The sequence below is a fragment of the Protobothrops mucrosquamatus genome, unplaced genomic scaffold (assembly GCF_001527695.2).
Source record: "Protobothrops mucrosquamatus isolate PMUCROS unplaced genomic scaffold, P.Mucros_1.0 scaffold3221, whole genome shotgun sequence".
NCBI lineage: Eukaryota > Metazoa > Chordata > Lepidosauria > Squamata > Viperidae > Protobothrops > Protobothrops mucrosquamatus.
Window position 1 is genome coordinate 53,063 of NW_015389218.1, and position 14,489 is coordinate 67,551.

General features: G+C 38.8%; 1 protein-coding gene across 1 annotated transcript in view; it reads left to right on the forward strand.

The window, feature by feature from the left end:
* The first annotated feature begins 2,563 nt into the window (after window positions 1–2,563).
* MOV10 (Mov10 RISC complex RNA helicase) overlaps window positions 2,564–14,489 on the forward strand; it is a 41,444-nt gene continuing 29,518 nt past the window's right edge. Inside the window, exons 1-4 of the mRNA XM_015826652.1 lie at window positions 2,564–2,782; window positions 8,848–8,944; window positions 10,243–10,373; window positions 13,140–13,366. Of these exons, the coding sequence (XP_015682138.1) occupies window positions 2,649–2,782; window positions 8,848–8,944; window positions 10,243–10,373; window positions 13,140–13,366 (589 nt within the window). The 5' untranslated portion in view covers window positions 2,564–2,648. The remainder of the gene's footprint in view (window positions 2,783–8,847; window positions 8,945–10,242; window positions 10,374–13,139; window positions 13,367–14,489) is intronic.

A 14,489-nucleotide genomic window follows, 5' to 3' on the forward strand; every position in this document is an offset into this window, starting at 1 on the left:
TTGAAATCAGTTTATCTCCCATACAAGTTATATCCAAAGTTAATCATTTGTGGGTATAAACTCTCATATAAGAATGAATAGATGTTAACATTTTTTTCATAATGACAATAGAGCCACCCAGGCGTTAGCAGCAATATTGCCTGAAAACTGCTAAATTAAAAGGTTTTGGCTAGGCGAAAACCAGTGCAAGGACTAGACACTCTAATTGACTTATTGTGGACATAGGAAGATGCAGCACAAAACTGATCTCACTTTAAAACAGAATGTTGTAGATTTAGTAGCAAAAGCAAATGCTGTAGTTAATCATATCAGTTTTTTGGAATGTCTGGTTCACAATGGAAGGTCATTTGATTGCAGGGAAGTGCTGATAAGGCACTTTATGTATATTTGATTGGGTGTCCTTGGGCTCTCTGAGCTTGGTTATCTTGCAGATGTTTCATTATTCAAACTACTGAAGGGATTTTATTATGCTTAAGGTTGATATTAGTAATATTGATATTAGTAGTGATACTTTGTAATCATTATATATATATATATATGTTTATGTGCAAGAAGCTTTGTAGGTGCTTTATATTGGGAAAATAGTTATATAGAAGCAAATGTTTCATGCTTTAGGTACAGGTGATTGCTTACATGAAAAGGAGTTACAGATGGAGCCTGGGTTGCTGTGTTTGAGTCATCATCTAGGAATTATTTTTTTGTGCCATCTTATGCCTGGTACCAAGACCTGATCTTTTTTGTTCTGGAAAGGTATAAAAGGTGGGAGACATCTTTCCTGGTTGTTGCCTTCATCTCTCTACCAACCAGGAAGAGAGATGGGGTCACCCAACTCTATTTAGATCAAAATAAAAGTTGTTTGCTTGCTGAAATCTCTACTCAGGAGTTTCTTTGGCTCTTTTAAATTCCTGAGTAACGCTGGGGCAATTGTGAGGCTAAGTGGAAAACCTTACACTATATAACACAAATTATACCTAAACTTTCATTATGCAAATTATATAACAAAATGTATATAGGGCAGCTGCTCGTCCAGGAGAACATGAAAAGCAAAATCATCTTAATCAAAGGAAGGATATGTGTAAGTAGCTAAACAAATGTAAAGGCTCAGTTTAGGGATCAAAATGTTATGTGCTCCTGGCTACTTTCCTTCGTGACCAGAGGCAAGCTCGCCTGACCAATAACCAGCCAAGACACAGTGAAGGCCTTTTGTTTCGTTTATTGCAATAAGCGGGGAGAGAAGCTTTCAAAGCTTGGTTCTCTCCAAAGTTTTAACCCAAAATATTTACTTCTTTATACATCCCTTGTCCCGGCTGCCACATCCCTCCTCTTTCCCCATTGGCTGAGGTACTATGAGGTTACACTCTTTCCGACCGCCTCCTACATATTTCCTCCTACATACTAAATCATACATCACATGTACATTAAAATTAGGAGATAATTTATGCAAGGTGTGTCAGTTAATCAATTAATTGCGCATGCTCAGTTGCCTGAGTTCTGGCCCCCTTTTTTATGACTTCATAGAAAAATAGGTTCTTTCCTGTTTTGCTAGTTATCTTTTATTACAGATGTTTTCTTCTTCCTTTTCCCACTCTAAAGACCCAGCTATTTTTGCCTACATATTTCCTTTACATCCTTTCTTTATGTTAACCTTTCCTCTTTCCCACCACAGCTTCTCTACTCAGTATATTTCCACTGCAGCAAATTCAATTTTAAATTTCTCTTTCAATATTAAATTTTGAAGATCTTTCTTTTACTTCTATCAAAAATTAGAAAAGCATTGAATAGAGCCATTAGCTCTTGAAGCTATTTTAAAAAGTAATCATATTGTAACAGTCTATCATACCGCATGTACGATTGAATGTATATGAGACACCATTTTTAATCTGCAAAGTGTATTTTGTGCTATAGATCACTACTGTATTGCAATGATGCATGTTGGGCTTATACATTGGTAAGTAATGCAATAAAGACCAGTTTCTACCGATCTGAGACACACTAAATCTAGTCCCTCCTTAGCAATGAAAGCCAGCTGGGTGACTTTGGGTCAGTCACTCTCAGCCCAATTCGCCTCACGGGGTTGTGGGGAAAATAGAAGTAGGAAGGTGTGTTGCCTACAGTAACAAATGCCTTGAGTCATTTGTGAAAACAAGGGTGGGATACAAATTAATTAGTTAAATAATCATTTCGATGCCTAAGGCGTAAATTCCGAATCCCTTCCTCCTCGGTGTGATAAAAAATAAATAAAAAAACAATTGACACAGCTTCGATTTGTCTAATGAAATAATTCCGGAAATATCTGTAACAATGATGAGGCTTCATTTTATGTGTGACATTTATAACGTTTCGTATTTAGGGGAAAGCACCTCCTTCTCAGAAACTGAAAACGAAAACGAAAACAGATGATAAAATGTGCTTTTCCAGCTTCCGTATCTTCTTTCCCGGGCCGAGAGAGAGGAGCTCCAGGGAAAACGAGGGGGATTGATCAGAGGGACCAGTGCGTTTTCAGTTTCGTTTCTTCCTCTTTCAAGTTTTAGCTTTCAAGAGGAGGAGCTCTGAGTCGGCACTTACTTCTCCAGGCGAAGGGAAGCGGTCCCGCCTCCGTTTACAAGCAAGCGAGGGAAAGCGAAGCAGCTCCCGCGAAACGGATCATCATGCCCAAACTTACCTTTAGCGAGACAAGGGAGGTCGGAGAGCAGTTTATACGGTTCCTGCAGGATTCTGGCAACCAGCGAATGAACAGCAAGGTTGCCTTGAAAGCACTCTACAACCAGGAGTTCCGGTATCGGTAGGTGGTTGAACGCTTGAAAAATGGGTCTGGAGAGCACTGTGATGTGACCACTAGCTTTTTCGTAGGAGTGGATCCTGTTTTCCTCTGAAGGGGAGTTTAAACTTATTTCTCCTTAACAGTAAGCTCGAAGGCATGAACTTCATGGGGCGCCGGCTCCGTTTTTTCGGCGTCGCTTAATTCCGGCGCTGCATCAGGTGGGCGCTCGGCGCCGTCTGGAAATGAGGGATGAGGGGCGGAAGACCGCGATTGCTGTAGGAAGATAGGGAGCTAACAGCTTTCCATTCAATATTAAATGCTAGCCCAGAAAACATTTTTGGTAGGCAGGAAACCTTGAGCAAAGTAATGAAGATCTGGGGAGGAAATAGTATGGAAGGAGAATTAAAGAAAGTGTTGCCTTTGAAGAAGATCTGAGTGGAATTAATTCAGACTGCGAAGCCCAACCGTGTTTGGTAGATTGTTTTAAACGAAAGTTTAAAGTTTTCGAAAGTTTCTATTGGAACTAGCCATTAGATAAGCCATTTTGGGTATCCTTGGCTAGTAAACCTCTCCTTCTCGGTGACTTACAGCCATTTTGTCTGCCTTTTTTTTGTTTTGTTTTTTTAACACTCCAAGCCAAGAAACTTGATTTATCCTTAACTAACTTCCATTAAAGTAGATGGGTTTGATGATACAAAAAGACAGGTATAAGATTCTGTGCACAGTAGATTATTAAATTTGGACAATTCCTTAGAAGGAACTTATTCCCAAAGAATTAGGCCTACTTTGAGATATGTCTCTTCCGGTTCTGTATGTTCTTCTGCTGTTGAGGGGAAACCATCCGCCTATTTTTATCTTTGTAAGATGTTAGTGAAGAAACGACACGTAATTTCCGTACCTTAAGTATCTTTTATGAGGAGGCTCTGTGAAGGCCTTGGTACTCTTTCAATTTGTTTGTTTGATGGGGGCTCTAATTCAAGGCATGCTCTCAATCTTTGTTTTCCCCTTCGAATTTCTATTGTAAGGAAAGAAATCTATGCGCCTTCCTTAAACCGGTTCAAAAATTATCCCTCCACAAAGAATGAAGACAGTAAAAACAATGGCAATCAAACAATCTGTGATTTGTAAAATTAGTTAACATATGACAGACTACAAATAGTTTTTCAAGAGCAATTATTTTAAGACCCTTGAAGAAGCTGAGGACTAAATTTTCCCTGCCATTCTGGAATGTAGAGAATTTTTTTTTTTTTTTTTGAGAACTGGTAACAGGAAGAGATTTTGCCACTTATACGGCTGTTGTCCAGCCAGTCCCCAACTCTCCACTTATTTCATCACCATAACTTGGATTTCTACCTGGCTTTGCAACTTGCTGCACATTTTTTCCCAAAGGGAAAAAGCAAAGATTTGAAACTGGGTTTGATCTTAGTCACATCCAAAAAAATAGAGAAAGGTGTAGTCTCCATTTTGTTTATTTATTCCATTAATGAAGTAGGAACCTGTTTGCTCTAGGACAGTGTTTCTCAACCTTGACAATTTTAAGGCATGTGGACTTCAACTTCCAGAAGGCTGTGCAATTCTGGGAGTTGAAGTCCACATGCCTTAAAATTGTCAAGGTTGAGAAACACTGCGTAGGAGTTAAGGTTCTGATCAGAAATCAGAAGACTGTAAGTTGTAGGCTTCCTGTAGGCAGCTTGTGGTTGCATTGCTGAGGTAAACTCCCCCATTCTGTGGTATGCCTTTAATGTTTTGTATCTTGGGTCAGTCCTTCAGTTTCTCAATAACAAACTATTTCCAAAAATCTCACCAGAGAAGCTACTGCAAGCAATCACAAGAAGCCAAGACTCATTGAAGATACGTGTGCCCAAGCCCATTCACAGAGACATACCTCCAACCTCCCCCAAGATTTATATTTATTAATTTTTTTCTGGATAATTTTAGCCTAAATGGTCTAGGCCAGTGGTGGCGAACCTATGGCAAGGGTGCCAGAGGCGGCACTCAGAGCCCTCTCTGGGGACACGTGCGCCATTGCCCCAGTCCTAGGCCTTCAGTTGAGTTTTATAAAACCTTTTCGCTTTAGGCCTCCAGTGCTGTGTGCAAAAAAAAAAAAGGTTCAATCAATCAGTAAATTTCAACTTCTCATGGGAAAAAAAAGATCTTGCAAAGTTGGAATTGATTGATTGAACTTTTTAGTCCCACCCAGTCTGCTGTTACCACCGCAGCCACGCCCACCCAATGGGCCACACCCACCCAATTGGCCACACCTAGCCAATGGGCCACACCCACCCGGCACCTGACGATGCATAAGTGGGTTTTGGGTTGCAGTTTGGGCACTCGGTCTCTAAAAGGTTCGCCATCACTGGTCTAGGCTGTCAAAATATTTTTCATCTTGATTTGGACTTGGTGTTAGATATTTTTTTACAGCTATGCAACAAGTGCACTCTCATCTACTGCTAAACAAAATAGGTTGTGTATCAAGCTCCTTAACTGCAGACCATAATCAAGGAAGCAAGATTCATAAGGCCTTTCATTAATAAAATTTAAAGTCAGGAATTAGTGGTCAGAATTCAAAATCTTAAAAATCGATATAGGAATACAGTACTCAAGTCCTTTATTGCTGAATTTATTAACAAGGTATTCTTGAAGCTTTTGAATTTCTTTCCCCCAGGTTGTGTTATATAATGGGCTAAGAATCTGTTTTATAAGCCAACAAGGATGTCTCTCATTTCCCAGTTGTTTGCGTCTAGCTAGTGATACTCTTAACCACAAAACAATCTCTTACACTCTAAAACAGCAATTGAGTTAGAGTTTCTCTTAAATTAATTCAGAGCCATTAATGAATATTTACTGGATTCATTAATAGTAAGATCATGGGCAATTTTTTAAAAAACAGATGATTTTAAAATCTTAAACATTTTGTTACAAACAGGGCTTGATGATCATGAACACAACTTTAAATTTATTATGTTTGCAAGGTCAATATCAGGTCTAGTAACTTACCTCTCTGTAAACTGTACAAACAGAGGTTAATAAATAGAAACCAAATACAGTACAGCCAATGAGTCATTTGCAGTATAAAATCCACTTCAGGAGAATAGAAAGCAAAACATGTATATCTAAGAAATTTGTGCATTTCTAAGATTGGAAAGCTAGGTTTATGATCCTGAAGTGGGAGAGTATTGAATTTTCTACACTGAACTTTTATCAGTTCAAATATTTTTGGCTACTATAGAAGTTTGACATTTATGTAGCAAATGAAATTTTAATTGGATATATGATTTTTTTTAATAGGTCAAATAAAACACTGAAATTGAAATTTAAACTACAGTTAAATATGAGATACTGCAAAAAGAAAGTCAAATTGTAAACATATTCCTTTGGGTTTTGTAATTTAGTAATCCAGGTTTCTGTCTCATGTTAAATGCATTTATAAAAAAGAACATATCTGGGCAGTTGTTTTATTTTTTAAAAAATAAAGTGGGAGATTCTTATTGGAGCCACATTTGAAAGAAGGAGGCTAACACTTTCCTTCCTGTTAGAAAAATGTACTTGCCTTCCTCAGTTCTCTAAATCTAGAACATAGCTTTTTATTTGTGCCATGGCAGAAAGAATGGTTTGAAACTTAATTTTGCAAAATCCTGAGATTTCCAAGAATAATAACAAAACCCCTCTAAAAAAAGGGAGCTAGAACATATCCAAGAGAATTGAGCTGCTCAAAACTGTGTTTGTGTGCTTGTGCAGATATATACAGTCATTTTGCAATATTTATCACAGTGATGTATTCTTATTATTACCAGGTACACTTCAAACCTTGGCCCTCTCCCCCTAAGCTGCTACTGCTGATCCTTTGATTTTATGCTTATGAGTATGTGGAGTATTTGATATCCCAAAGACAATGACAGATTACAATATGTCAGTGAAATAGGCCTCACAATTAAATAGAAAATATTTGTTGCTAGAATTTAAGCATTCTAGTTGAATTTATATAGTTTTCCTATCACAGTACTAATAAATATCAAGCAATATCAAGGTTACCTAAGCCTCTAGTATCCTTGGCTACATCCCTCTAAAAGTTTGCCATTGAATTGTGATGTTAAATGTGGTATAACATTAATAGCAGTTATTATTTATTAAATTTTTATGCTGGCCATCTCCTTGACAAAGTGACTCAGTTATAACATAATTAAATTTAATTTCTGCTTCCATTTACTTTTGAACTTGTCTATCCAAAGTTTGATTTTATAAAAAAAATGGAAAAAGCTTTGCCTCCTTTATTTATTCCAACCAATGTTTATTGAACAATATTCTTCATATTGATCCATATTCCTTATGTAAATCAGGATTAACTTTTTGTACCAGCTAGTACTTGCAGTATCACATAATAAATTGAAGGGCTATATGAAATGCATGTATATATCCTTTAAATTTGTTTGTATGTAGCCAAAAGAGGGTCTGGAGACTAAAAGATATGAAGAATGGTTGCAGGAATTGGGTATGACTAGTCTAGAGAAAATAAGGATTGGGGGTGACATGACAGCAGTATTCCAGTATTTGAGGGGTTGCCACAAAGATGAGGGGATCAACTTATTTTCCAAAGCACCAAAAAGCAAGACAAGAAACAATGGATGGAAACTAATCAAGGAGAGAAGCAACCTGGAATGAAAGAGAAACTCTCGAACAGTGAGAATAATTAACCAGTGGAACAGCTTGCCTGCAGAAGATGTGGGTGCTTCATCACTGGAGGTCTTTAAGAAGAGAGTGGACAGCCACTTGTCTGAAATGATGTAGGACAGGGGTCTTCAAACTTTTATGACTTGTGGACTTCAACTCCCAGAATTCCTCATCCTGGCTGAGGAATTCTGGGAGTTGAAGTCCACTAGTCATAAAAGGGCCACGTTTGAAGACCCCTGGTATAGGGTCTCCTACTTGAGCAGGGGGTTGGACTATATCCCTTCCAACTTTATTCTGATTGATTGAACTACATACACATACGCACACATATAAATACACATGATAACTTTGGAAAAAACCTATGTTGAGTTTTAACTTGCTTCTTCCCATGCAGTGCTGTTCCTTTCCTGCAACTTTAAATGACAGTAGGTTTAGCTTTCAGGATCCACTAAGTCAGGGGTAGCAACCTTGGCTCTTTTATGACTCGTGGACTTCAACTCCCAGAATTCCCGAGCCTGTCTTTATCCATGATCTTATTGTGGATGAGGGTGCTGACCTGGCACACATAACCAAGATTGGGGAATAGAATGTTCCCCTTTCAGAAGTTGCCCAACCAGGTTTCTGGTGTAGCATCAACCAGGAAGCCATAGGGCAGGGGTAGGCAACCTTGGCTCTTTTATAACTCATGGACTTCAACTCCCAGAATTCCTGACCAGTTTGGCTGGCTCGGAATTCTGGGAGTTGAAGTCCACGAGTCATAAAAGAGCCAAGGTTGCCTACCCCTGCACTAAGCCTTTGAGCCTCTTAAATGTATTTTATTCGTAGGCAGTGTGCTAGCCCTGAAGGAAATACAGCTTTATATTCTTTTATATTCTAAGTGGCCTTCATCTCTCATTTATTTTTCTGATATTTGTTCTGTGATTGGTTGGGTATATAGTTGGCAGGAGCAAATAAATAGAATTGCCTGTTTGTTCAGTTATATTTCTGTATTGTATTTTTAGTATTGTGGACTGTTTCTTCTTCTTGTGCCATATCTGTTATCGGACGTTGGCGATCATGTTGGCAATCCTGTTTTTATCAGCAGCCGCACGAAAAAGTGCTGCTGAGTTTTGTCCAAACAAGTCCCTTAGATTTTGAAGCCACGATGTTCTTCTTCTGCCTGGACCTCGTTTGCCTTCAATCTTTCCCTGGAGGATTAAATAGAGTATGCTGTATTTTTCTGGGTGTTGCATCACATGTCCGAAATGGACTGTTTAGGTTAAGAAATGGTTTCTGATCTTTCTCTTAGCAGTAGAGGATCCGAGATTGAGGAGTACCCAGATCACCATAAGTGTGAGAAGGGATTTGTGTATGTGTGAGTAGTCAACTAATGCACATGTTTAGTAGTTGAATAAAAGTTATATTCTATTGTCTGACAGAGATAATATAAAAAGACCCAACTTTTCCAATGTGCTCTATGTGCTGAGGATGTCAAACCGTGCTTTTGTCTATGGTGATCATGTGAATATTTTTCAGGTAAGAAGGTTCATTTGACTTTCTGCATCATTTTTTGATAGTTGATGTTGAACAACTGGGCTTAATGGATCCTTATGGATTCCAAGGCATTAAAATAAGGTTCTTTAGATATAAGATCATCATGGAAAGAAACAAAACTAGCTTGTTGATTTATAGTCTTTTTGCAATTTATTTATACCAGTGGTAATTATAGATAGTTACAACCACTCCTTCAGCGACTGTTCAAACTTGCAACAGCACTGAATGAGGGGGACTTATGACCATCTTTGTAATTCTTGCTTGCAGCATCCTCATGGTTTCACGATTGTGATCCAGGTGCTCAGTTTAGGATTACAACAACACAGGGAGCCCTGGTCATTTGATCACAATTTCTGACATTTCCTGTGGGTCTACAACAACTGATGGTAGCCAACGTGTTATGGCCAACTCACCATGGGACACCTCACTATGGCCAACTCACCATGGGACACCTTGCCAGAGGACAAGAATTACATTAATATTGAAGAAATAGTGGAATTAGAATCATTAAAGAAAGGATACCAAAGGAAGGTCACAATTAAATGTGAATTAAAAAAAGTTTTAATTATTTTAAATAATTGAATTGTTGAATTATCCTGAAGCGAGTTGTCCTGCAGCAAGTTGACATGGAGAGTTAACTGTGGCGAGTTGGCTGCCGTGACTTGTCCCATTCTGATTCCCTTCCAGCTTCCCATAAGCAAAGTCATTGGGGAAACTGATAAGAAGTTAGAGTCACTTATGGTCCTCATTTAACCACCTGCATGGTCTTCACTTAACAATGGCAATCATAACTGTTGTCACTAAGCAACACATTCATATGACAGCAGGCTTTATGACCACATCATTTAGGGACTCACAATTATAATCCCAATTGCTATCATAATTTGAGGACTGCCTGTAGTATTAATCTCAGTACTACTGAAATATGATTCTGGGATGTAAAAAAAAAAAGTGGTAGGATTCATCTGGTGGGGTTCATCTTGGACAATTTCATGGCATAGAGTCTGGACTAGCCCTGTTTTAGCAGTTTTCGAATTGATTTATTTGTTTTTAAACCAGAGACCATACCAAAACTATTAAAATTATTGTATAGATTTAGAACCAGTTTTTTATTGAAAATATTTCTAAATGATAAAATTTACATGATAAACTTCCCTTTGAATTTGATGAGTGTTATTATTTGTTTCAGATTAGTAGTGAACTACTTTCTGTGTATATTTTTCCAATAGGTTACAATTCGTTGGAAATCATTTTTTTATTTCTTTTTTGCTTCTCTATAGGTGAAGAGGAAACTAAAGCTTATTGATCAGTATTGGAAACCAAAAGCTGATGCTGGAGCTGAAGACGACTCTACCCAAGATAAAAACACATGTAATAATCCACTTCCCCCTGGAGCACGTGTTAAGCGCAGGTATGTAATGCAAAATTGGATGGTGTAACTATGGGAGCAAAACTTAAGGAGACTTAATTTTTTATGTATTCTCAGAGTGTTTTGTCCTATGTTGTAAATGAAAAGTTTAAGCCTTGGTATTATTTTCAGAAGTTTTGAATTCTAAGATTTATTTAAGTAAAGAATGCTCCAACTCTTGTAAATGCCAGAAAAAAAACCTATTAAGCAGAGAAAATAGCAGAATTTTATTTTGTCTGGATATTTTTCTTTACATTTTTAAAGGCCAAGATGCTAATTACATCCCAAATCTTAATGCTCATTAAATGCCCAAACGTTTGAGCCTCACTGTGCTTCTGCTTTGGGAGGAACATACATTCATATATGTATCTTCCATATATTTAAAAAAAAACTATTTTTAGTTGGAGAGTTTGATTGGTCATCATGATCTTTGTACACCATATGTGTGGATTTTGCATCTATGTGGTATCCTTTCTTGGAACCTGTCCCAGATATTTATGGAAATCTACCCTGTATTCATATAATCATAAGCAGGGTTCCCATTTTTTTCCAATTTGTTTCTGATGATAATGGATTTATTCAATTTTATCTAAAAGAATCATGGAAATTTTCACATGGAAATTTCACATGGAAATTTTCACAATGAGCCATCAACTGTTCTGGTCCACCCTATCTTATACTTATAGATGGCAGGGCTTTTCAACCTATTCACCCATTGTACCACTTTTAAGATACGGCAACATCCGATCACCACCAGTCGCCTAGCAAGGTGTCAAAAACCTGATGACTCTCCCCCCCCAAAAGGAAAAAAATGATAAAAGTACAGGTAGCTTGACTTACAACAGTTCGCTTAGTGACTGTTTGAAGTTACAATGGCACTGAAAAAAGTGCCCCCCAAGCCACAGCCGAGCAAGACACCTGTCTGCCCGCACTCTTCCTCCTGTCCGAGGTTTCCATTGTTGTGAGCATTTCTATTGAGGATTGGCAGCGGGGGTGGAGTGGGGGATGTTTGGTTTTTATTCCCCCATCTGCTGGGTGGTTGCAGCAGGTTTTGGTCACTTCACATGACCCTTGGACACTGTGACCATCATAAATATGAATCAGTTGCCAAGCATCTGATTGTAAATTACAAGACCCTGGAGATGCTGCAACATTGCAGCTGATTGGCGCTTCTTCTGGGCTCAGCAGAAGTGCCAGGATCAGTGCTGCTTTCCAGCTGATTGGTGCTTCTTCAGGACTCAGCAGAAGCACCAGGATCAGCGCAGAGCTCCAGCTGGAGCCTGGCGCTGATCCTGGCGCTTCCATTGAGCCCTGACAGCCCTGAAGAAGTGCCGATCAGCTGGAAAGTAGCACTGATCCTGGCGCTTCCGCTGAGCCCTGACAGCCCTGCAGCTCCAGCCATCTCTCGCTCAGGCTTGTGCGGTGCTGCCACCGGTTCAGCTCATTCCCCTCCCCCACTACCACTTTTCTAGGATGGTCGCATACCACCTGCCAGGTGCCAATATACCACAGGTGGTACCCATACCACTGGTTGAAAAGCCCTGTTATAGGGGACATGCAACTTAGTACAGAAAAGCAGATTCAACCTGTTTTGTGTGGATGCTATGAAGACACAGAAATAAGCATTTTTTGTTGATTCTTTTATCACAGAGAAAGTCTTTGTGTACAATTTGATTTGTCCTGAGATATCATATATCTGTGCTACAGCTGACATCCCTTTTACTCCGTGTGCCCTTCTGGTGCCAGGCCAGCCCCGGAGCAGCCATGCTGGTCGATGGCCAGGCCAAGCAAAGCAGCAGGTGGAGCATTGGAGGCTTGGGGAGGGAGAGTGGTGAAGCGGGTGGGTGTCCTACCATCAGCAGCCATGCTGGCTGCCCCTTCCCCTTGGAGCTGGAGAGCTTGCCACACCACCGCCCAGATGCCCTCGCTTCCCCCAGGAATTGCATTTCTTTCCTTACCTGACTTCCAGCCCCATCCTGTTTCTCCTTTGCGATCTGCCGCCACGTGCAAGGAAACAAAAGAAGTTTGGAGGGGGGGAAGGTCAATCAATCAATTCCAACTTCACAGAATTGGAAGTTGGAATTAATTGATTGACTTTTTTTGTCCATTGCCAATAGATGTGTAAACAATTTTTGTTACTTCTTTCCTTATCTACGATGAGCTGTGTTTCCTGCTTATGTAACCAAGTGAAACTAAGAAACCTATATATACTTGCTTGAGTGTGCATTTGGGGTTCTTCCATCCTTATGGGAGTACCCACTTTTATCCAAACCTGAATAAACGAGTCCATTTATTCTTTCTAAGTCACATGTTTATATGTCCCTTTAAATCAGGCATGTCAAATTCGCGACGTCACGTGACATCGCACAACGTATCAGGCCAGTTTTGCCATTGCCGGCAATGGGGTGGGCGCGGCTTCCATGTGATGCATTCAGCCCGCGGGCCGGCAGTTTGACACCCCTGCTTTAAATTATAGCTTTCCCCATCTCCTAGTCTCAATTTGTTATATAACAGCTCCTATCACTGTCATCTTGCCGATACCATTCCACCTTGAAGATGATGACAGTTAGGTTTTTACTTAAAAAAAAAATCCTGAAATTTAATTTTCTTAATATTTTTATTTTCTGTTCTAGAGTAGCTACTTTGGTATTATTCATATCTTCTGTAAATGTAAAACCTTTACCATGGAGCAATTAAACAGAATCCTGAATGCGTGCACGTGGTATTAGAAGTTGTAGGAAATCTGATTCCTCAGTCTCTTTATTGCAGATCAAAATTTGTGGCCAGTAAGAATGACGTGAGCATTATTTCAGAGCATGATGAACCAAATGGTAAAATCCGAGTCAACATTTCTCCAGACCAGCGTGTGACTATTAAAATTGAGGTGAAGAACTCTGGAAAAAATGAAATTATGCTGGAAAGCTACAAACTGAGGAAACGTTGTGAATTCCCCTTTGTAGTATCTAAACAATCTTTCCCTGTGAAACTGCCACCAGGTAATACATGTTTACATTTGTTGAAACATTGCTAGAGCCCTTAAAAGAGTTGGCATGGATCACCTATTGTAAAACCATTACAGAACAATTTAAGCATTTGCAAAAAATAAATGCTGCCAGAAGTCTCCTTCTGCAACATGAGCCTTTAAAACCTAACTCAAAATGCTTAGGAATACATGCGAAAGATGCTCAGATTTGTGCCTTGATAATTGTCCAGGGATAAGGCCTACCATTAATGCAGACCTAACCAACTTGTGTATATTTTTTCTCCAAATATTTTCCCATAAAAATTAACAGATCTGGGGCAAAACAAAACAAAAAAAGATAGAAACCATCCATACCCAGGTCTTTCTTAACTAGAAATTTATAGTGATCTTGAGACATGAAGAAAATGTTGAATGTGTACACTTGAATGGGTCCTAAATTGAAGTAGTGTAGTATCAGACATTCATCTAAAACTGAGGGTGGATTTAAATGGATTTATCATTAATGTTTTTTCCAGAGGAAAGTCCCAGTTAATGGTAATCTAAATTGTTTCCAAGCATTGGCTATAGATAATATGTAAACCTGGAATCATTTTCTCTAACCAACTTGCATACACTTGAAGCTGTGGCTTACTTTCACAGTATATTAGATTTGGGGACCATTGATTAAAAAGCAAATTATATACAAATGCCTGGAAGGAAATGCTGTTTTACCTGGATTGAGAATAGTTCTCAATATAAATTCTCATATTTTAGCTTAATCTGAACTACCCAGCAATATGTCTACTATTGTGTATGACACCGTGCATCTATAATTCATGAACCATCAGAAAGAAATCCATGAGGACTAGAGAACTAATGTAGAGGTTCCTGTAAGAGATTGTGAAACTGTTTATTTCTTGTCTGCACAATTGTTACAGTAGCCAGGACTGTTTATGACAATTATGTCAATAAGCATTAGTCGAAACTCTATGAGGTATATCTGTTGAAAGTAATGGGAGATTGAATTAGAGACATGTTAATAGCTGTGTAGCAGAACTGAATAATGTCATTGTAGACTTCTAAATAACTGCATATGAAATTTATAAAAGTTTCTACAGGTCAAGGTGCATAAGAATTAAGTACTTATTTCTCCAGCA